The 21,162-nt window shown below is 36.2% G+C and overlaps 1 protein-coding gene across 4 annotated transcripts in view; it reads right to left on the bottom strand.

Moving 5' to 3' along the window:
- MYO6 (myosin VI) overlaps nt 1–21,162 on the bottom strand; it is a 226,644-nt gene that overhangs the window by 22,583 nt on the left and 182,899 nt on the right. For all 4 annotated transcript variants that reach the window (XM_072642643.1, XM_072642644.1, XM_072642645.1 and 1 more), the window contains exons 24-29: nt 20,245–20,374; nt 16,301–16,391; nt 15,478–15,628; nt 4,632–4,840; nt 4,204–4,282; nt 2,781–2,941 (exon numbers count right to left, since the gene is read on the bottom strand). In XM_072642643.1, the coding sequence (XP_072498744.1) occupies nt 2,781–2,941; nt 4,204–4,282; nt 4,632–4,840; nt 15,478–15,628; nt 16,301–16,391; nt 20,245–20,374 (821 nt within the window). The remainder of the gene's footprint in view (nt 1–2,780; nt 2,942–4,203; nt 4,283–4,631; nt 4,841–15,477; nt 15,629–16,300; nt 16,392–20,244; nt 20,375–21,162) is intronic.

The raw sequence follows: 21,162 nt of genomic DNA, 5'->3' as shown, positions 1-21,162 counted from the left end.
GGATAGCTATATTAACTGAGCAGCACATCTTTTTACCCATATGGTAAAGAAAAGAGATAAGAGAATGAAATTGTTTTATTTCAAAATACAATCATATTTTTGCTTCAATTATGCACCTGGTTCTTGTAGTGTTAAAAATGAATTTAATACAATCATTTAGACTTTAATTCATAAGCTATCAAAAAATTTTTTATTTATGTAGGTTTAAATTTGTCCTTAATTTAAATAACCAAAAATAGTATATTCTAGGTCCTTCTATTTTTATTCCATTATCTTCACTTTCATATAAAGACTAATGGAAACTTCCCTGCATTTATTCATTCATTTCAAATCTTCAAAGGACTAACATAATCAGAAAAGAAATTAATTAAGAAAATTTTACTCAATAGAATGAAAAGGTGAGAAGCTTCATCTACATTGGTAAATTCTTATTTTGTTATGAGCTAGCACTCTGTTCTATTATAATATAGAGGTTAATTTTACTGTTTTAGGCAATTTGATTTTATTCCTCAGGATCATAAACTCAACTGATTTAATTCTACATTTTAATGACATCACAAATGTGGTCAAATAATTCTAAGCTGTTAGTGTACAGGAACCTAATCTATGAAAAGAAATTTTTTATTTCAGATATACAAACACTTATTTACAAACGTACTCTTCAAGAGGTCTACGTTATCATCCTATCGTACACTATATTGCATTGTTTTATTTCAATAACTCTTAAGGGTTAGCATTTAGCCGTTCCATAACCATACAAAGTTATGAAAAGCATTCAGCCAAGGACACAACCAAATCAAAATGGTGCATAATTGGGCACTAAATTGTGTGGTACTGAATATAATTGCTACAGGGTTCCACAAGGACTGAAGTAGTTAAGGAAGGCTCCATGGAGAAGAAAGGGCAACAGCATCAGTAAAAATTTAGGTAACTAAAGGAAGAAAGGAAAGCAATCCATAAAAAGGGGAAAAAAGGAACTGAAATCATTCCAACTATTATTTCTGAACTAAGTTAAGGAAAAATTGAACTCCCTTTTGCAAAGGTAACAAATTCTGCTGTCATTCAAAAGTACGAAAAAATGAATCTACATTTCCTCCTAATGGTGTTTACTGCCTTTCTGAGTATCTCAAAGTCAAAAGTAACTATGCATTTCAGTATACCAAAAGTCTGAAACTCCATTTGACTCTGAAAGACTCTAAATAGTTCTCAACACTTAGGGAAGAATCAAAAGAAAATAGTACATTTTCCCCCCACAGGAACCTAGACTCATAAAAAGTTTTTAGTACAGATATACAATGATTTGTCCTTCACAATCGGATAGAATGGAATTAAATTCATCTCTGTAGTTGTATGTATAGGTTTAAAAAAATACAATCTCATGACTCTTTTCTTACCCTGAGCAGGTAAGAACTGGCCACATTTGTTATAGATATAATAGACAATAATATAACTCCTACTCAAACATCTAGAAATAACCTAGGATTATAAGCCAGTTTCTTCCCCATCATCACCCTGCTTGTTCAATTTTTTTCAAAACCTGACTTAAAACTTCACACAGCTTGTCATGGCACATGTACCTAGCCCAAGGACTGATATGGTAAGACGGCATGGCAATTGGACTAATGCCAGCAGATGAATCCACCCACCAAAGTCTAGGGCAAAGTTAAAGCAAATTTTATTTTATTTCAAAATCCTGAAGATAGCTAAAATAACCTGGAAGCTTGTGATCTCCATCTACTAAAGAGAGCCTTAACTTTTTGAATCTAATTCAAATCAGGAACCAAACTGAAGGCATTCTATGCTTTCCTTTTATCATTTTCAATTGAGGGAAAAAATCTGGTTGTTATACTGAGAAGGTGGAGCTAGGAGGATGTCTTACTGTAAATACAAGTTCTGTTTTTAAAGGGTTCTTTAAAACATAGGGAAATGATGCCATCTTGTGGTTCTGTTTTGAAAATTTTCATTAAAAATAAAATTTTTTAAAGACTTCTGAAATCCTGGGAAGCAGTGCTATGTGGTATGTGTAATGTATGTGATATTTATGCATTATTATATTTGTGTTTAGTCATATTGAAAGATAATGAAAGTCTTTCATATGCCTATGAAACTGACCATTTAGCAGCTCTCACCATCACACCCCTGAAAATTCTAAAATGCTGTAATTTCTAGGTCTCTTAAAAAAACATGCAGTAAAATTTTAGAAAAAGAAAAAAAGCCCTAAAACCCTTTTCTACTAAAAATGTCCATATTAATTTCTTTCTCCCCCCCCCACCAAAAAAGTTAATAGCTTCAAAAAAGAGGTTTAAATGTTTCAATTCAACAAATACTTCCTTCTCAGAGAAGGCTGAAACTTATTAATACTATAAAACAGGGAAATAGCTTTCTCCTTATTTCATGTGAACTGGGGAAAATTCAAATCAAAGCTGTTAAAATACATAATGGCTTATGGTGACTGATTTTCATGCCAGAGTTTATAACGCAATATATTCAGAAATGATATTTTTCCTTATGCTGAATTTCTATAAAATGCAACATACATGGCTAGAAAAATTCACTGCAAAAAATGACATTAACCAAAACAATTCTGAAATAACATTTTTCCACAATTAAGTAACTTGTTAGGGAAAAAATGCTTTATTCTGCATATAGGATATGATGCTTATAGATAATGTAAAAGTTCATTTTTAAACTAGGAGGAAGGAGGAACCAGGGAGGTTTTCTTTTTTCATGCAAGAGGAAAAACATTTTGTTCCATTAAAAACAAAACCCAACAAGAGTACCTGCGCAATCCCAAATCAAGCTGTGCTTCGTCACTAATGAGCTCAGCTTCATTCTGAACAATCCTCATGGCAAGCTCACGGTCACGGCGTTCTTGTTCAAGCACTGCCTGATGCTGGGTTTCCTCTTCACGCTGCCTGGCTAGTTGCTCCTCCACTTCTGCCTGTAATGCAGAAACAACTTCTATAATTCTCTTTCCTTTTTATCCACTAGACAAGTACATCCTAGATCACATGTTGTTAATATATAACTAAAATATATGAAACAAACTTGATTGCTTTTTCAACTGGGTAGAAAAAAGCAAGCAGTGCTGAAACTTTAGCTGTCTTATGAAATAATAAGGAATGATATTTGGACGGTATTGACTTCAGAAGTCAAAGACAATCACTTTTTAGTAATAAAAAGACTAAGTCCAAGGAAGAACTATGTGAACTATGAACTATCATTCTTACTATTCTGACAGGAAAAAAAAAAATCAGTAATTTTACTGAGACTACTTTTTGTTTTCTAAGGGACAACTAGTACTTCAATGTCATATTCTGTTAAAATTTAAAACAATGTGCAACAAAGAAAATTGATTTACAGCACTTACAGATAAATAAAACTAAAATGAGCATTTCTAATGCAATATTCTAATTTATGTGACATCTACAAATTTTTTAAATATTAAGATTGCACTTTCTAGCACCCAAAGTATTCATACTGCTATACCAGAACTTTTCTTCTCTAAGTAAAGTATCCTACAAAATTAACTCTTAAAACTACTGAGGTGCTTGGAATGGTGAGGTGCTTTGGGACTGCATGACAAAAAGCTTGAGAGAAGGAACTTTGGATTGAAGGGATGTTTACCCTAAGGGTTAAGAAGATTTAAGTAAACATGACTGCTGGGTTTCAAATATTTAAAAAGTTGCTATGTTGAGGGAATATATTCATTCTGCTTACCCACAGAGGGCCAATGCATAGAAGCTAAAAAAAATATATTTTAACTCAATATAAGAAAGAAATTCTTAAAAATTAAATGTGTCTAAAAATGGAATTAGTGCCAGCCATAGTTTAAGTTCCCTGATACTCAAAGTATGCAAACAGATATGATATAGGATATGGTTGAAATAGATGACCTCCAAAATCCCTTCCAAATATAAGAATTCTGATCCTATGATCACAGTTAGAAAGATGATGAAAAACAAATGGGGGATGGTTTTGCACAGGAAGCTTCTGGTCTTTTATCTATTCCAGTAAACTGATCTATCTCAACAAATTGGCACATGTACACAGACTACTACACCTCTTCTTAAAGTAGTTCTTCCTGGAAATACAATGGGGGTTAGCACTGTGAATACTGGGAAACATGAGTGATAATTCTCTACCTGAATATATCCACATGTTTGCCATTTCAAGCACACCCCTAATCCATTTCTCTCCTACCTGTATACGTTTTTCATCATCTTCTCTCTTCTTTCTCTCCTCTTCTTCTTGTTTTCTCTTTGCTTCCATTTCCAATTTCCTAGAAAAGAGGGGGGTAAAATTTAAATACATAGTGAAAAAAATGTACAGCTTTAAGTGTTGAAGAATAAAAGTTATGGAGAATTATATGGTTCCTTGATCACATTAGTTAAACACAATTTCCAAAAAAATAAAAATGAAACTAGAAACATCTTGACTGAAATAAAAATAGACAAATAATTACTATATAAAATCTGTAACACGTAGAACAGTTTCCTCTCTAATTCTAGAAACTGTTCAATAAAACAGTATTGGCTTTTAAAAAGAATATTAATGAAGATTCATGAATACCAATTATTCATTTACTCTGCTAATCTCTAAGTCAAGATGCAATGGTCAGGATCACTCACATCCGCCTTTCTTCTTCATCCTTTCTTCGGCGTTTCTCATCTTCTTCAAGTCTTTTCCTTTCTTTTTCCATTTCTTCCTGAATTTTCCTCAATCTTTCTGCTTCCTCTTCCTGTTGCTTCTTTTTCTGTAATGCACTAAGGAGTTGCTCTGAGCTCTTAACTAGTGCATCATATTCTTTCTGTATCTGTTCCCTGGTCATCAGAGTGGACTGGAAAAAGAAGCAATAAAAAATACTTTAAAAATATTTTTTTCCATTATTTGGCTTTTACTATTATTTGATAAATCAATTATCTTCAAATATTTAAGAAGTACCTACATATGAGGAAATACCTTTACATTAATCTTTAAAATTAGTAGTTAAAGTATAGTCACTAATAAAAACATCTGAATACAAAAAGAGTTTTCATACAATGACTTGTAAGCTTCTAAAATGAACACTTCTTTGTAATTTCACAGTATTAAACTTAGCCACTATAAGGCAGCAAATTTTAATCATTTACAATGCCACATATATAGGCTTAGCCCTTGGCAAAACTGTAAAGTCAGCAGGGTTTTCCTGCAGCACCTTCACTCTCTTTCTAAAGCTTAACTGCTTACTCCTTAGGTGTCCTCACCGTAACCTCTCACCTGCCCCCACTTTCCTTCAACCTCATTCCAATCCCAATCAAGCACCTAACCTTTCACAAGCTAAACTGGTAAATAAATAAAGTTACGAATGTTAACAAGCAAGAAGAATTAGACCTTTGTCGATTCTCCCCTCCTAGGTAACATGAATGCATTTTAATGGTAGTAATACAGAAATAATACTTTAAAATAAAGAAGTGACCCTAATGGTAAGAATTTTATGTGCTGAAATAGGGTGCAACTTTCTGATGCTGTTCAAGATATCAATAAGTCAATCTATCAATCAACAAGAATTTATTTATTTCTTACTATGTGATAGGCAACATGATAGGATCTAGGGATCCAAATGACGGGGTGCTCAGGCCCTAGTCCTAAGATTATGTCTCTGAAAACCTCTCAATTTCTCAGTAGGCCCTACCCTGTAAGAAAAATTTCTCTTGTTGCTGAACACATTCTCTTTTAAGAAGAGACACAGAGGTTCCTGGCCCAAGGATTTTTGTCCCTGGCTGGCTCAAGGACTGTACTGTTACCAGATCCCCAAGTCCATGCCTTTGGCAACTAAACAAAAAAAAAAACCTAGCCTTTTCTCTTTCAATGTCTGTTATCAACAAAGTTATCTCTGCAAAACTCCCTACATTTTCCCATCCACAGATCACTGACACCTGTTCCCAAGACACCTGGATCCCTTGCATCACCTACTTACTCCTTTTCCTCCCCCTTTTCTACATAAACTTTAGATTCACTTTAGATTTAGATAAACTTTAGATTTAGATTTAGAAACATTTAGATTAAGTTATAAGGTCTCCAAAGGAACGTCATCCACTACTATAGCCATTATAATAAACTGCCATTTGACTGAAAGACAGTTTGAATGTGTGAATTCATTCCAGAGAACTCTGCTTTGGCATTCTCAGGGTCCCAGTACCACTAAACCATGTAAACACCCCCAAACCTCTTCACAAATACAAAGAATGAATCAATACCTAAACACAAAGAGCCTATAATTTAATGGGAGAGACAACATGCATGTTTTAAAATATAAACAGTATAAACAGAAACTGAATAAATACATATATATGACATGTTGTTAAACAAAAGGCATTTTGGAAGAGAAGCCACTAATAGTTGAAGGTGTCAGGAAAGGTTTCATGCAGAAAACTGTGCTTAAGCTGTGTCTTCAAGAATAAGAGGAAATAAAATAGAGGTAAGGATCAAGTGTGTTCTGGCTTTGTGGGACTGCCAGTGGAAAGAGAGAGATGGGAGCTGAAGAATCACATGTGAGAGAAGGCCAATAGGGCCAGATCTTGTAGGTCTTTATAAATCAAGGAAGGGCCTTTTTTATTCTAGAGCTAACAGGAAAGCATTGGAGTTGGCTGAATAGGAGAGCAAAAGTCATATACATTTTTAAAGAAAATTACTTTGGCATCAATATGTAGCATGTTAGCATAGGGTTGGAACAGAGAAAGAGCTGAGGCAGAGAAACCAAGAGGCTGTTGTAATAATCGAGGGATGAGGAATGTATTAAACAATGAGTAGAAAGAAAGGTTTAGATGCAAGAGGTGTTGTAAAGGTAGAAGTGGTGAGATTTCCTAACTGATCACAAATGTGAAGTGAGGAGTCCAGGATAATGTTGAGGACATGATGAATCTAGAAGACTAAAAGGATGATGGTAACTTCCACAGAAATGAGAAAAATAGGAAGAGAGAAGGATTTGGGGAGAAAGATTGGTTCAGTTCTAAACAGAAATGTCATTAGGCCAGCCAGCTTAGTGATACAGAACTGCATATATAGATATATGTCTTAAGCATAGAGAGGATAATTAAGCCCATGGAAACAAATGAGATTACCAAGAGAAAGCATATACAGGGAGAAAAGAAGAAGAACCAGGACATAGTGGAAAACTCACAGACAGTGGGCACATGGTATAAAACATGAACAGATAGTTAAGAGGCAAACAAAAAGAAAGCGGCAGAGGAACGTGCTGGAGCTAACTGTACCAGTTCATTAGAGTCAATTGTCACATTTTCAGTGCTAGCATATATACCTCAGAAATTAGCAAACACTACCTATCAGGACTTGATTTATTGTTTTCTTTAATGTCTAGACTTAAGACAGTGATGGAGAAAAATTTAATAATGCAGATTTCTGTATCATGCATTTTCAGAGAGCTACATTAAACATTTATTGGTACACCAATGGAACAAAATCACAAAAAACCATCGAGAAAGTATTCAAGAAAAGAGGATGTTCAATAGTTTCAAATGCAGCAGATGGGATAAAAATTAAGACAAGATCCTCAGCATTGGCAATTAAGATATCTGGTAACGCTGGAGAAAGTAGTTTCAGTTGAATGATGATATCAGAAACCAGACTCAAAAGAATAAGTGAAAGGAGAGGAAGTGATGGCGGCTCCTGTGGTTGTCCCTCACGCCTGCAATGTTTCCTCCTCATCACGATCTCCATGCTTTCCTGGCTTCTTTCAAGCTCAAATTAAAATTCCATTTCTACAAGAAGCCTTTCCCAAAATGTATTAACTATAGTACCTTCTCTCTGTTAATTATTTTCTTTCTATCCTGTATATGGATTGTTTGTACATATTTGTCTGCTCACAGATTCCCCCATCAGATTATGAGCTCCTTGAGGGCAGGAAATTTCTTTTGCCTCTTCTTGTACCCTCAGTGTCTGGCACACAATAGGCCCTAAATAAATGCTTTTTGGCTGACTAACTTTTTCAAGGAGTCTAAGAAAAGATGAAGAGAAAATGAGGGGAAAGCTTTTTTTTTTGCTTTTTTTTAAGTATGGGGAAGATAAGCATGTCTGACAGTAGGTTAAGAACCAGTTCACAGGGAGAGAATGAAGATCTGAAAGAGAGAAACGTAAGAAATGTAAATGTAAGAGGATGTAATCTGCTAAAGAAGAGACAGTGCATTTGTAGAAGGGTTAGTCTTGACAAGAAGAAAGACCACCTTTTTTTTTTTTTTTAAGAAAACTCAGGGGAGGCGGAGCCAAGATGGCAGAGTAGAAAGACGCACATACACATAGCTCTGAACCCACAACCCATAGAATGGCTACAGGGAAGTAACTCACGGCGAATTCCGCACCCAGAGGCCACGGAACATTGGAGCGAGGGAGATTTCTGTTCCAGAGAGACCTGCAAACCTCTCGCGGGGGGTCCTTCGCGCCGCGGACTGGGCGCCGGGACTGGGAGCTGAGTGCAGCCCTGCCGCGGCCCCGGCACCGAGAGGAAAAGATCCGAGCAGGCTTCAGGGACGGGATCTCCAGCGGCCACGCGGGTCCCTCCACCCACAGAGGGATCTGCAAACCTCTCGCAAAAGGTCCGTCGCGCTGCAGACACAAAGCCCAGCCCAGACCTGCTGCGGCCACGGCTGCGGCACCGAGAGAAACAGATCCGAGCAGGCTTCAGGGACGGGATCTCCAGCAGCCGCACAAGTCCCTCCACCCACAGGTGACAGGGGTGGGTGAGAGAGTCTCTTTGGCGGGTCGAGAGGGGAGTGGGGTGCCCCCATAATTCAGGCCCCCCCCCCCCCGGGAGGTAGAAGCTGAGAGGCGGCTGCAGACAGGGGCTCCCCAAGCGGGCAGGAGCTTGAATCCATTGCGGAAGGTCGGCGCATAAACCCCCTGAGGGAACTGAGCCTGAGAGGTGGCCCTGCCCCGATCTCAGCACCAGATCATAATCTCATACTGAATAGCAGCCCTGCCCCCGCCAAAAGCCCTGAGGCTGGAAGCAGCATTTGAATCTCAGACCACAAACACAGGCTGGGAGGATCAGGAGGTGAGGTGGGTGTGAGGAAAATATTCAGAGGTCAAGTCACTGGCTGGGAAAATGCCCAGAAAAGGGAAAAGAAATAAGACTATAGAAGGTTACTTTCTTGGCGAACAGGCATTTCCTCCCTTCCTTTCTGATGAGGAAGAACAATGTTTACCATCAGGCAAAGACACAGAAATCAAGGCTTCTGTGTCCCAGCCCACCCAATGGGCTCAGGCCATGGAAGAGCTCAAAAAGAATTTTGAAAATCAAGTTAGAGAGGTGGAGGAAAAGCTGGGAAGAGAAATGAGAGACATGAAGTCAAAGCATGAACAGCAGATCAGCTCCCTGCTAAGGGAGACCCAAAAAAATGTTGAAGAAATTAACACCTTGAAAACTAGCCTAACTCAATTGGCAAAAGAGGTTCAAAAAGCCAATGAGGAGAAGAATGCTTTCAAAAGCAGAATTAGCCAAATGGAAAAGGAGATTCAAAAGCTCACTGAAGAAAATAGTTCTTTCAAAATTAGAATGGCACAGATGGAGGCTAAGGACTTTATGAGAAAGCAACAAATCACAGAACAAAGCGAGAAGAATGGAAAAATGGAAGATAATGTGAAATATCTCATTGGAAAAACAACAGACCTGGAAAATAGATCCAGGAGAGACAATTTAAAAATTATGGGACTACCTGAAAGCCATGATCAAAAGAAGAGCCTAGACATCATCTTTCATGAAATTATCAAGGAAAACTGCCCTGAGATTCTAGAACCAGAGGGCAAAATAAATATCCAAGGAATCCACAGAACACCGCCTGAAAGAGATCCAAAAAGAGAAACTCCTAGGAACATTGTGACCAAATTCCAGAGTTCCCAGGTCAAGGAGAAAATACTGCAGGCAGCTAGAAAGAAACAATTCAAGTATTGTGGAAATACAATCAGGATAACACAAGATCTAGCAGCCTCTACATTAAGGGATCGAAGGGCATGGAACAGTATATTCCAGAAGTCAAAGGAACTAGGACTAAAACCAAGAATCACCTACCCAGCAAAACTGAGTATAATACTTCAGGGGAAAAATTGGTCTTTCAATGAAATAGAGGATTTTCAAGTATTCTTGATGAAAAGACCAGAGCTGAAAAGAAAATTTGACTTTCAAACACAAGAATGAAGAGAACCATGAAAAGGTGAACAGCAAAGTGAAGTCATAAGGGACTTACTAAAGCTGAACTGTTTACATTCCTACATGGAAAGACAATATTTGTAACTCTTGAAACATTTCAGTATCTGGGTACTGGGTGGGATTACACATGCACACACGCTCACATACACAGAGACAGAGTGCACAGAGTGAATGGAATAGGATGGGATCATATCTTTAAAACAAAATGAAATCAAGCAGTGAGAGAGAAATATATTGGGAAGAGAAAGGGAGAAATTGAATGGGGCAAATTATCTCTCATAAAAGAGGCAATCAAAAGACTCATTAGTGGAGGGATAAAGAGGGGAGGTGAGAGAAAAACATGAAGTCTACTCTCACCACATTCCACTAAAGAAAAGAATAAAGTGCACACTCATTTTGGTAGGAAAACCTATCTCACAATACAGGAAAGTGGGGGATAAGGGGACAAGCAGGGTGGGGGGGATGATAGAAGGGAGGGCATGAGGAGGAGAGTGCAATTCGAGGTCGACACTCATGGGGAGGGATAGGATCAAAAGAGAATAGAAGTAATGGGGGACAGGATAGGTTGGAGGGAAATATAGTTAGTCCTATACAGCACAACTATTATGGAAGTCATTTGCAAAACTACACAGATTTGGCCTATATTGAATTGCTTGCCTTCCAAAGGGAAGGGGTGGAGAGGGAGGGAGGTAAAGAAGGTGGAACTCAAAGTGTTAGGATCAACTGTCGAGTAATGTTCTTGCCACTAGGAAATAAGAAAAACAGGTAAAGGGGTATAGAAAGCTATCTGCCCCTACAGGACAAAAGAGAAGATGGAGACAAGGGCAGAGAGGGATGATAGAAGAGAGAGCAGATTGGTCATAGGGGCAATTAGAATGCTTGGTGTTTGGGGGGGGAGGGGATAAAAGGGGAGAAAATTTGTAACCCAAAATTTTGTGAAAATGAATGTTAAAAGTTAAATAAATAAATTTAATAAAAAAAATAAAAAAAATAAAAAAAAAAAAAAGAAAACTCAGGAAAGGAAGAGACAGGGAGACAACAGGTTTTGAGATGAAAAGAACAGGACAAGAAGGAGGCCAAGTCAAATAGCCTCAATTTTCTCAGTAAAGTAAGGAGGCTCTCAGCTGGGAGATGGGAAAAGAGGTATAAGTAAGAGGGAAGAAAATATCTGGAATAGCTCCTGTGGAAAATGAGAAAGGGAATCAATTAGGGAGGAATGCCTTGCTGCAATGAGGGCCTAGCTGAGATATCCAGGCAGCACAACTATGAGATTTCTTCTGATTTCATTCAGAAGCTAGAAAGAAAGAATGAAGGAGGTGAATGATGAGAGTAATCTTGGGCTGAAAGTTGTCATAAGAAGGGTGACATTATTTGGGAACTGTGAGAAGAGAATGGAGAGCAGATAACTGGAAAAGGGATCAGAGATCTGAGCCAGCACCAATAACCAAGCCCAGTCAGTCAATGTAACCAATGATGAACTAGAGAAATTTGCACCCGAAAATCTCTTTATCTAGAATCAGAAAGGAGAGAGGATACCCCAAGAAAAACCCAAGAAAGTCAGAAAGTCACGTTGTGAGGATATGGGGAGAATCTGTGACCAATATACTGCCACATTTCTTTTATCAGCACTGGCCCAAGCCCAGAGGTTTTGAGGTCCTTAACATTTAATCCTGAGATGCAAGTGAGGGCCATCAAAGATGCAGAGTGATATTACCCTGGGAGATAAAAGTCTGTGCAGGAACCTAGGGAACCCAAACCAAGACTGATCAAATCTACTATCCTAACCAAAAATACAACAGGGGATAAGAGTAACATGGCTCAAAGTCCCATATCAAAAACTGAAGCTTGAGAGATGAGTAAAAAATGAATAAATGCAATGAGTAAAAAAAAAAAAATCATTAGAATTCTAAAGATAAAAAGAAGTAGCAAGTAGCTCCATATAATTACAGAGATTCAAAGCGAAAAAAATATTTTCCAATACCTGGGAAAAATGAAGAAAGAGGGCAAAAAGAAAATAAAAGCTCTGAAGGAAGGATTTGAAAGGAGAATAGCTTACAAGAGAAAGTGGTAAATCTTATCTAATTTATAGGCTCCCTAAAAACTAGAATAGACCAAATAAAAATCAATGACTCCATGAGGCAGCAATAATAAAATAAAATAAAAAAATTAAAAATATAGGAAAAATATATCAACATGTTTCATATATAAGATAAATATATACATATAACATAAATATCTCGTATTAAAAACAAATGATTTGGAAAATAAGATGGAGAGATAATTTAAAAATCATTAAACTCCCCAAAAACCATGACTTCCTAAAAAGCAGGGCATTATATTTTAAAAAGTCATACATGAAAACTGTCCACATTTAATCCAACTACAGGGTAAGGTAAAGAGAGAAAGAATGCATTAATCATTTCCAAAAATCCCAAAAGGAAGTTCCAGGAATATCAGACAAAATCCACAGCTCCTAAAGGAAAAAAAGGATTACAAGCATCCAGAAAGACAGTTCCAGTATACAGTAAGGATCACATAAGACCTGGCAACTTCTATTACAAACAATATCTTGGAATACAGTATTTTAAAAATCAAAATATATAAGCTTACAACCAATAAAAAACATACATTGAAAACCTGAGTGTAATCCTAACAGGGGAGGAAGGGAGAAATGGATTTTTAATGAAACAGAGGACTCAAGAGTTTCTGCTGAGAAGATTATAGCTAAGTAGAAACTCTGAAATATAAATATAAGAGCTCAGAGAAACCTAGAAAGATAAATATCTATCTATATTACACATACATACACACTCACTCATAAATGAGCAACTGAAGGGGCAGTACTTGATGACGTAGTACTAACATTCTAATGGGGGAGGGGAGAGAAATAAGTGTTCCTTCAGAATCTTAAGGTCTTCAAAGAACATTGAGGGAGTTATATGATGAGAAAAGTAGAAGACCGGTGGGTGGATTCATTCTGTTCTTAGGGTTCTGAAAGGGCAAAATGAAATATAGTACTGCAGAAAGAGGTAGGTGGAACTCGTTATTTCTCCTAATTGGGGACATGTAAGAAATATACAAACAGGGAAGAAGGGGTTGGGAAGTGGTCATGAGATAAACTTCACTCTTATCTGAAACAAAGGCAAGGGTTGTACACAAGTCACATTTTGGTGCAGAAATACATTAAACTTAACTGGAAGAGAAGAGGAAATTGAGGAGGAATTAATAGGAAGAACAGGAAATAGCCACAGTCAGAACAAATTTTCCTGATCCTAAAGGGGGTAGTAAAAGAGGAAAAAAAAGAAAAGTAAAGAACCAGAATGTAAGGGGGTGAGAACAACAATTGGGGGATTGGTTGAATGAATTATGGAATATGAATGTAATGGAATATTATTCCATTATAAGAAATTATGAAAGACATTTCAGAGAATCCTGGGTACTATGAACTGATAGTATAAAGTCAGCTGCACCAGGAGAACAAATTCTTTTTATTTTTTTTATTTATTTATTTAACTTTTAGCATTCATTTTCCCAAAATTTTGGGAAAATTTTCTCCCCATTTCTCCCCTTCCCCCTCCCCAAAACGCCAAGCATTCTAATTGCCCCTATCACCGATCTGCCCTCTCTTCTAACAACCCTCCCTTCCCTTGTCCCCATTTTCTCTTTTGTCCTGTAGGGCCAGATAACTTTCTATACCCCATTACCTGTATTTCTTATTTCCTAGTAGTAAGAACAGTACTCAACAGTTGTTCCTAAAACTTTGACTTCCAACTTCTCTTCATCCCTCCCTCCCCACCCATTCCCTTTGGGAAGCAAGCAATTCAATATAGGCCATATCTGTGTAGTTTTGCAAATGACTTCCATAATAGTCATGTTGTGTAAGACTAACTATATTTCCCTCCATCTTATCCTGCCCCCCGTTGCTTCTGTTCTCTCTTTGGATCTTGTCCCTCCCCAAGAGTGTTGACCTCAATTTGCTCCCTCCTCCCACTGCCCTCCCCTCCATCATCCCCCCACCCTGCTTATTCCCTTCTCCCTCACTTTCCTGTATTGTAAGATAGGTTTTCATACCAAAATGATTGTGCATTTTATTCCTTCCTTTAGTCGAATGTGATGAGAGTAAGCTTCATGTTTTTCTCTCACCTCCCCTCTTTTTCCCTCCACTGAAAAGTCTTTTACTTGCCTCTTTTATGAGAGATAATTTGCCCCATTCCATTAGGAGAACAAATTCTTTAAGAAAATAACACTGTAAAGAATTCAATTTCAAAAAGCTCAAGAAATCTAAACGAAATGACCATATATGTTTCCAAAGGATCTATGTCTCTTTTTGTTGAACTATGCTTATCTGTTACAAAGATATATTCTCTCCCTTCTTCATTTTCAGTTGAAAGGAGATTAGGAAAAGAAGTTATTAAATATAAAGACAGAAAAAAATAGAGCCATTTATACACTTCTTTAAAAATGCACAAAAGAGAACAAAAGGAAGTTCAGAAAGTCGCATGGGCATGTAGGACAGTTTTGGTAGCATTATGTGAAATGGAGATTCACTGTTTCACATATAATCCTTTTACTGCATTCTGTTACGTAGATGGAAATGTTCTATTAGGGGAGAGGGGTGTTCAGGTCAGAATTTTTTAAGAAGAGGCCAAACAAGGCTTGATATAAGAAAAATCTTTCAAATACTTAAAGCTGTCCAAAAGCAGAATCAGGTCACCATTAATAAAAAACAAAAACAGAGGTCTTCCAGAAGAAACTAGATGACTACTTGTTGGGGAGGTTGCAAAGGTTCTTATGAAACTAGATGACCTCTGAGGTCCCTTTGACATCTGAGATATTACAATTCTTTTTAATTTCCAGATGCCACAGACTACTTCTGTCCTACCTCCTCATCCCAGGCTCAGAAAAAAGACACAAAAAGGATAGGCTCGCCACCTCCAAACTATTACATCTATTTTGTTTAGTGTTTCACCTATATCTTTCAGAAGTATTTTGTCTTCTCAAATACAATAATGGAAGAAGCAAACAGAAAGAAAAATAGAGATCACATACATGCTATATTAACACAGCCTTACCATTTCCAGTTAAAACTGTAGGTTAAGGTCAATTTGTACTAATCTTTTCAGATTCCTATTATGCAGAAACTTATTATGTACACTGTACTATTTTAGTAACTATTTTCACAGCCAAAGTTTCATCAACAAATACCACCAATTATTTCAAAAAATATCAAAGCATAATCTTAAAATAAGGAAGTCATCTGGACTGAAATTACATACCTTAATTTTAGCTATCAATGCATCAATAGAAACATCAAGATCCTTGATCTGCTTGATCATTTCTGGTTTTCCATCTTTCAAAGCATTCACTACTTCATTAAATGTGTCAAGTCTTTTTTTCAGTGTGCGCACTTTGATAAGACCATCAATGCTGGAAAAACAATGCTTCATTAGAGTTTAATGTTACTACCTATATAACAAGTAACAGAATTTCCATTAACACTGAAAGATAGTCTTAAAAGGTTTCCTTCCATTTTTTTAATTTATTATTTCTCGTTCTAAATAGGAACTAAATACAAACAATTATACAAGGGGCTATATATAACACAGATAGGCAGTAATGGGAATAGTATGCCTCATTTTTGAGATGGCAGTTCTGAATAACCTTTCAAATAGATTAAAAACTTCTGAAAGAATTTAGGCAATAGAGTTATTTATATTCAAAAAACCATAAAGGTCAAAATTAATACAACAGGTTCAAATAAAAAAGGACTAAATCTATAAGGAAAACTTAAATATTGTTTTTATCATTACTATAGAGGATGTTGCAGCAATGTTGAACCATTAGTAATTAAACAATGACAGTAACTGTTCTCAAAAAGTTTTGTTTTTAACACTGAAAAAAAGTTTCAAAAAATATAAGCCACCAAAATAATGTTAGTAAAGTAATATCTAAATAAATATTAAAAGGCAAAAAGACTTGTTTCCTAAAAATAAGTGAGAAAATACTTTTAGGTTTCAGTTTCCAGATTTTTTTTGTCATGATGAAATTATCACTATTTAGTTACAGTTTGCTACTGAACTTAACCAAAATCCATCTTACCGTGGTTTGTGTCGTCTTTTGCAAAGCCACATTCGAATAGTTTTCTGTATTTTAATACATGCATCAGCACGGTATTTTATTTTGTTTTTCACTATGAGAGTAAAACAAGACAGCAGAAATTAAATTAATTCATTTTAATTAGACAAGTGACACCATTAAAATATACTCATTCCTTTCAAAGCACAAGTTCAAGAAAAAGGCCTTTTTAATCCAGCTATAAAATCACAACATGTAGTATCATTCTAATTCTTTACAATACTTAAAAACAAAAAGCAACAAAAATTGGATTAGATTCTTCTTTTAAATAAAATATTATCATACTATTCCACATAAAACTCAAATTAACTGTTATTATCAACTTTAAAAAGGTTTAAAAAAACCTAAAAATTTCTTGGTTCAGGGCCAAACAACTTCCAGCAGGAAGGAATGCACAAAAATTGTTTTTGAAAAACTATACCAATAACCATGGTAGCATTTTTTCTTAGAAAACTGAGAAGGAAGAGAAGAATAATTATCCAACTAACCAAACAACTCTTTACATATTTAATAGGATTTTCTAAGTACAACACTGTGTCCTGAAGATGTGACTTTTGGTAATACAGAAATTTTTTCCCCCTATTTTAATTACATATTGAGCTCCTTATCAGGAAGCAGAAGATACAAAAATATAAGACTCAAGAAGCCTAACATCTTGATGGAAAGCAAGCTCTACATACATGAAACTTTTAGAGAAAGACATCTTTTTTTGGGCATTTTTATTTGTCCTCACCAAGGGATATCTTATTTTAACAAAATAAGAGCCCCCTTCCCAAAGGCAGTTCTCATCTTCAAGTACTTGTAATTTTGAAATGAGCTTTCAATTAACAGGCAGCTAAAAAACTGGTATAAATCAAAGCTGTGAAAATAAGTGAAGATCAAGGACTAAACATTTTTTCCAACTCTCAGATCTCTCAAACTTACTCAAAATAATAATTATGTGCAAGAGGCAAGCTCATTTCAGCTGTATTCACAGGTTAAGACACCAAGAATCCTTGCAAGGTAACAAGCTAATGAATTAACAGCAATCTACTAATTCTTAATCCCTGAAACACTGAGGCGCATGCTGGCCCATCAGCCCCCATACTCTGGCAGGGCAACACTGTTGTCTTAGTCAGCACTTCCTTTACCCTCTGTCCTCACCCCACTATTCCATGGCAACAAGTAAAAGAATTTAACTTTACTCCCCAACACACACATACACACACACACACACGCATGCACACGCCCTGTGCTGAGGTGGAAATACAGAAAAGCTGCATAGAGAGTAAATAGGTCAGGGCATGACCATTGAAACCAATTCTGCCTCTACAGTGTCTTGGAGCAAGGACTGAAGCCAGTAAAAAGTGAGTTCCTCAGCATGAGAGAAAGCTAAGATAGCTTTGAGGTGCAGACCTCAAGGGATCCACCAAAGAAAAAGAAGTTCCAAAATCAGTTTTGGCTGACTCCATGGTCTAAAACACCAATAACTTTAAGGAAGTTAACAACCCAACAAACTAACAACAGAAAAGACAAATCCCTAAACCCTAAAGTGCTCTCTCAGCACCCACTCCCCACAAGCTGCTTGATGCTCTAGAAGAACTACAAGGCACCTGCAACAGAACTCTGACCTTTCATTCCCAATCTGCACTGTGGAAAGCCAAAAGCTAAATGCTTGTTCTGCCTGGGATGGCTGTATGGAAGCATGCTGTGCTACAATAGGACTCAGAACAGAAGGAATTGGAGCAGCAGGGGGGAAAAGGGAAGGGGGTTCACCAGGCCTGAGGAAAAGAGGATTAGCATCCAACTGTGACTAGTTTTATTACCCAAGGCATCACCCAGGGCATAGATCAAGGCAGGCAAAATATGAATTACCCAGTGTGAAAGGATGTTGAGACAACTTTGATATCCAGACCCTACAGAAACCACTATCAAAGTGGAAAAAGTCAGAAAATCAGCCATCAGGGAATGTAAGGAGGAAAGACTGAAATTATTAATGATCTGAGAATGATTAAGACTCAGTCAAAGGACTTGAGCATCAGTAAATAAAACAAGAAGGAAGATAACAGAAATAACAGAAGGGAAGATGGTGCCCAGATCTTCCAAACAAGGCCAGACATCTATAAATAAATATTGTAAGACAAAGGAAAATGAATCTACACCTGATGAGGCAGAAGATCTTATGGATTCCCAAGAGAGTATGGAATCACAGCAGGATGAAATCACATTCTACATGGCTTAAGAGAGAAATAAAAATTGTAAAAGCAGAAATTATATCCTGCACAACAGAAATAACTGGCAGAACAGAAAAACTTGAATCCATGTTAACAATCCTCACCAAAGAAACAAAAGAGAAAACAACTGGTTGGAAATTAACATTTTACAGAGAAGTGAAGGAAAATTTGGAAGAAATAAATTAAAGAGCAATAATTTTTTTAAAAAATCATCTCTATACAAGCAAAACATATAGCTCTTAAAGATAGGATGTATAGAGACTACTTAAGGATTATTTTTCCCAGAAGAACACAACAAATAAAAACTCTAAACTCTTTAATGCAAGAAATAACCAAAGAAAAACTGACCAGAACTTCTGAATACAATGGAAAAAAATCCACAGACTGCCTCCAAAAGTCTCTGGGCTGCAAACTCTAGAACACATAGTGATAAATATAAGAATTCCAATGACAGACAAAGAACATTGTAAAGGACCAGGAGAAAAGCCTTCAAATATAAAGGAAATTAAATGCAAATAACAAAAAGAGTCCTCTACACCCACCAGAAACTTCTGAAGAGATTGTGATAATGAGTTCTTAAGAACTGAGGAGATCAAGATATAATCCAAGGTGACATAATCTGCAAATGTGAGCCTAATCATTAATGAAAAAAAGATGGATATTTAATAAGAGAGGTATCTAAAGCATTCCTACAAGAAAATAAGTGAAAAAGTCAAGACATAAGTACTGCCTTCTTTATATTCTTTTGTAACTGACTTTCAACTAAATTATGGTCACAGAATAGAAAAAGAAATACAGAAGTGAGAATAAAGGGGTGATCCTTCACTTGGCATGAGTCAATTAAAGAAGAAAATTTATAGGTAAGTTGAGTATGTGTTCTTCAGGGAGTCCTAAGGCAAGCTTGAATATGGGCATTTTAGAACAACAGGATGTTCACACGAGAAGCACCCTCACCATTTCTATTTCCCTAACCCCACTCACTCTGCGTGTCCATTATGCTATTCTTTCTGTTTTCATAACATCTATCCTTATCCCTTATCTCCACTCCACCTCTCCCCAGGACTACTGCAATAGCCTTCTTCTGATTACTCTTCCGTCCTCAGGTTTCCCCACTCTCAGACACTTTCCACTCAGCTGCTAAGTGAATTTTCTTAAAGCACAATTCTGACCATGTCATCTTCCTACTCAATAAATTCCAGTAAATCCTTATTACCTCCAAGATCAAATATAAAATCCTCTGTATGGCATTTAAGCCCTTCACAACTTGGTCCTTTTCTATTTTTCCAGTCTTCTTACTCCTCTCCTAGAATGATTTAACTACACTGATCTACCTCATTGTTTCTCACACCCAATACTCCATCTTACAACACTTAGCACAGGGCTTTAGTGCACAGAGTGTTTAATCAATACTTTTAAAAATAAATTTATTTATTGTTCTGAACTAGTTTTCAAGGATTATGAATTGATCTATTTAATTTACCTGAGTCTATAAAAGTAATCAGCTATTCACGTAAAATTACAGCTTATTTATATTCTATCCTAAGGCTACTGCACTGGTACATTCAACAAGTTCAAAAGTGTTAATATTTCCATTCATAGAAACTTACTTCAGTTTGACTATAAACTCAACCAAAAATAACCCAAAAAAGTCTCCAAAAACACATACAAAGGAAGAACACTGAAGGAAATACCTACATTTGATGACTGAAAGTGAACACCACTGAACTTTTTTCCAGCGACTGCAAACAAGCCAATGATTGACTCTTTTAACAAGTTCAGCCAAATGATCAGGGTCTGACTTCATTATTTGATCAAATTCTGCAAACTGAAAAGACAAAAAAGATTATATTATAACTTCAGAGAGTAATTTTTAAATAAGAAAATATGGAAGAGAGGAAGATAAGGTAAATCAAGTAAGGACCTGACTAACTACAGAATTTTCTAATCATATGTATAAGTCAATTTCATTTTTCACTGCTCATTTGGTAATTGCTACAGATTATTCAAAGGTTTTGCTTCCTTTCCTTCCTCCCAAAACTGGCTTGCCGTTTGGCTGGTTACTGCTTTTAACCATTTTCGTTAATAAAAAGGTGAATACAGAAGAAAAACAAGAAACCTGAAATTATGCATTTCTGCTCCTTGCTTGCAACTCAAAAAAGTTGAAAGGAAAGTTTAATGGCTTATTAACTAAATAATGTCTCTTCCCTCTACAGAAATCCCTGCAACTACTTTCCTTTCATCAATTAAAAGAATTATAAATCAAATTTGGATTTAAAGTTGTTTCATGTACAGAACAAGATATAAAACAGGGATTTTTCATCTTTTTTATGACACAGAATCCTCTGGTAGTCTGGTGAAACCTAAGGACCAATTCTCAGGATAATGTTTTTTGAAGTACACAAAATAAAATATATAAGATTATGAAGGAAACCAATTATACTGATACAGAATTATCAAAACTTATTTTAAAGCAAGTTCAGAGATCCCAAGCTAGGAATACCTGCTATGAAAAATAATGTTCTACCAAGAAGTTCCAAAAACATTACTTTCTTTTTTGGTGGGAGATTTTAAAAATGTTTCTTAAATACCCATTACATTAAAAATGAAAGGAGA

Source organism: Notamacropus eugenii, chromosome 2 (genome assembly GCF_028372415.1).
Source record: "Notamacropus eugenii isolate mMacEug1 chromosome 2, mMacEug1.pri_v2, whole genome shotgun sequence".
Classification (NCBI taxonomy): Eukaryota; Metazoa; Chordata; class Mammalia; order Diprotodontia; family Macropodidae; genus Notamacropus; species Notamacropus eugenii.
This window is presented reverse-complemented; position numbering and strand designations above follow the sequence as displayed.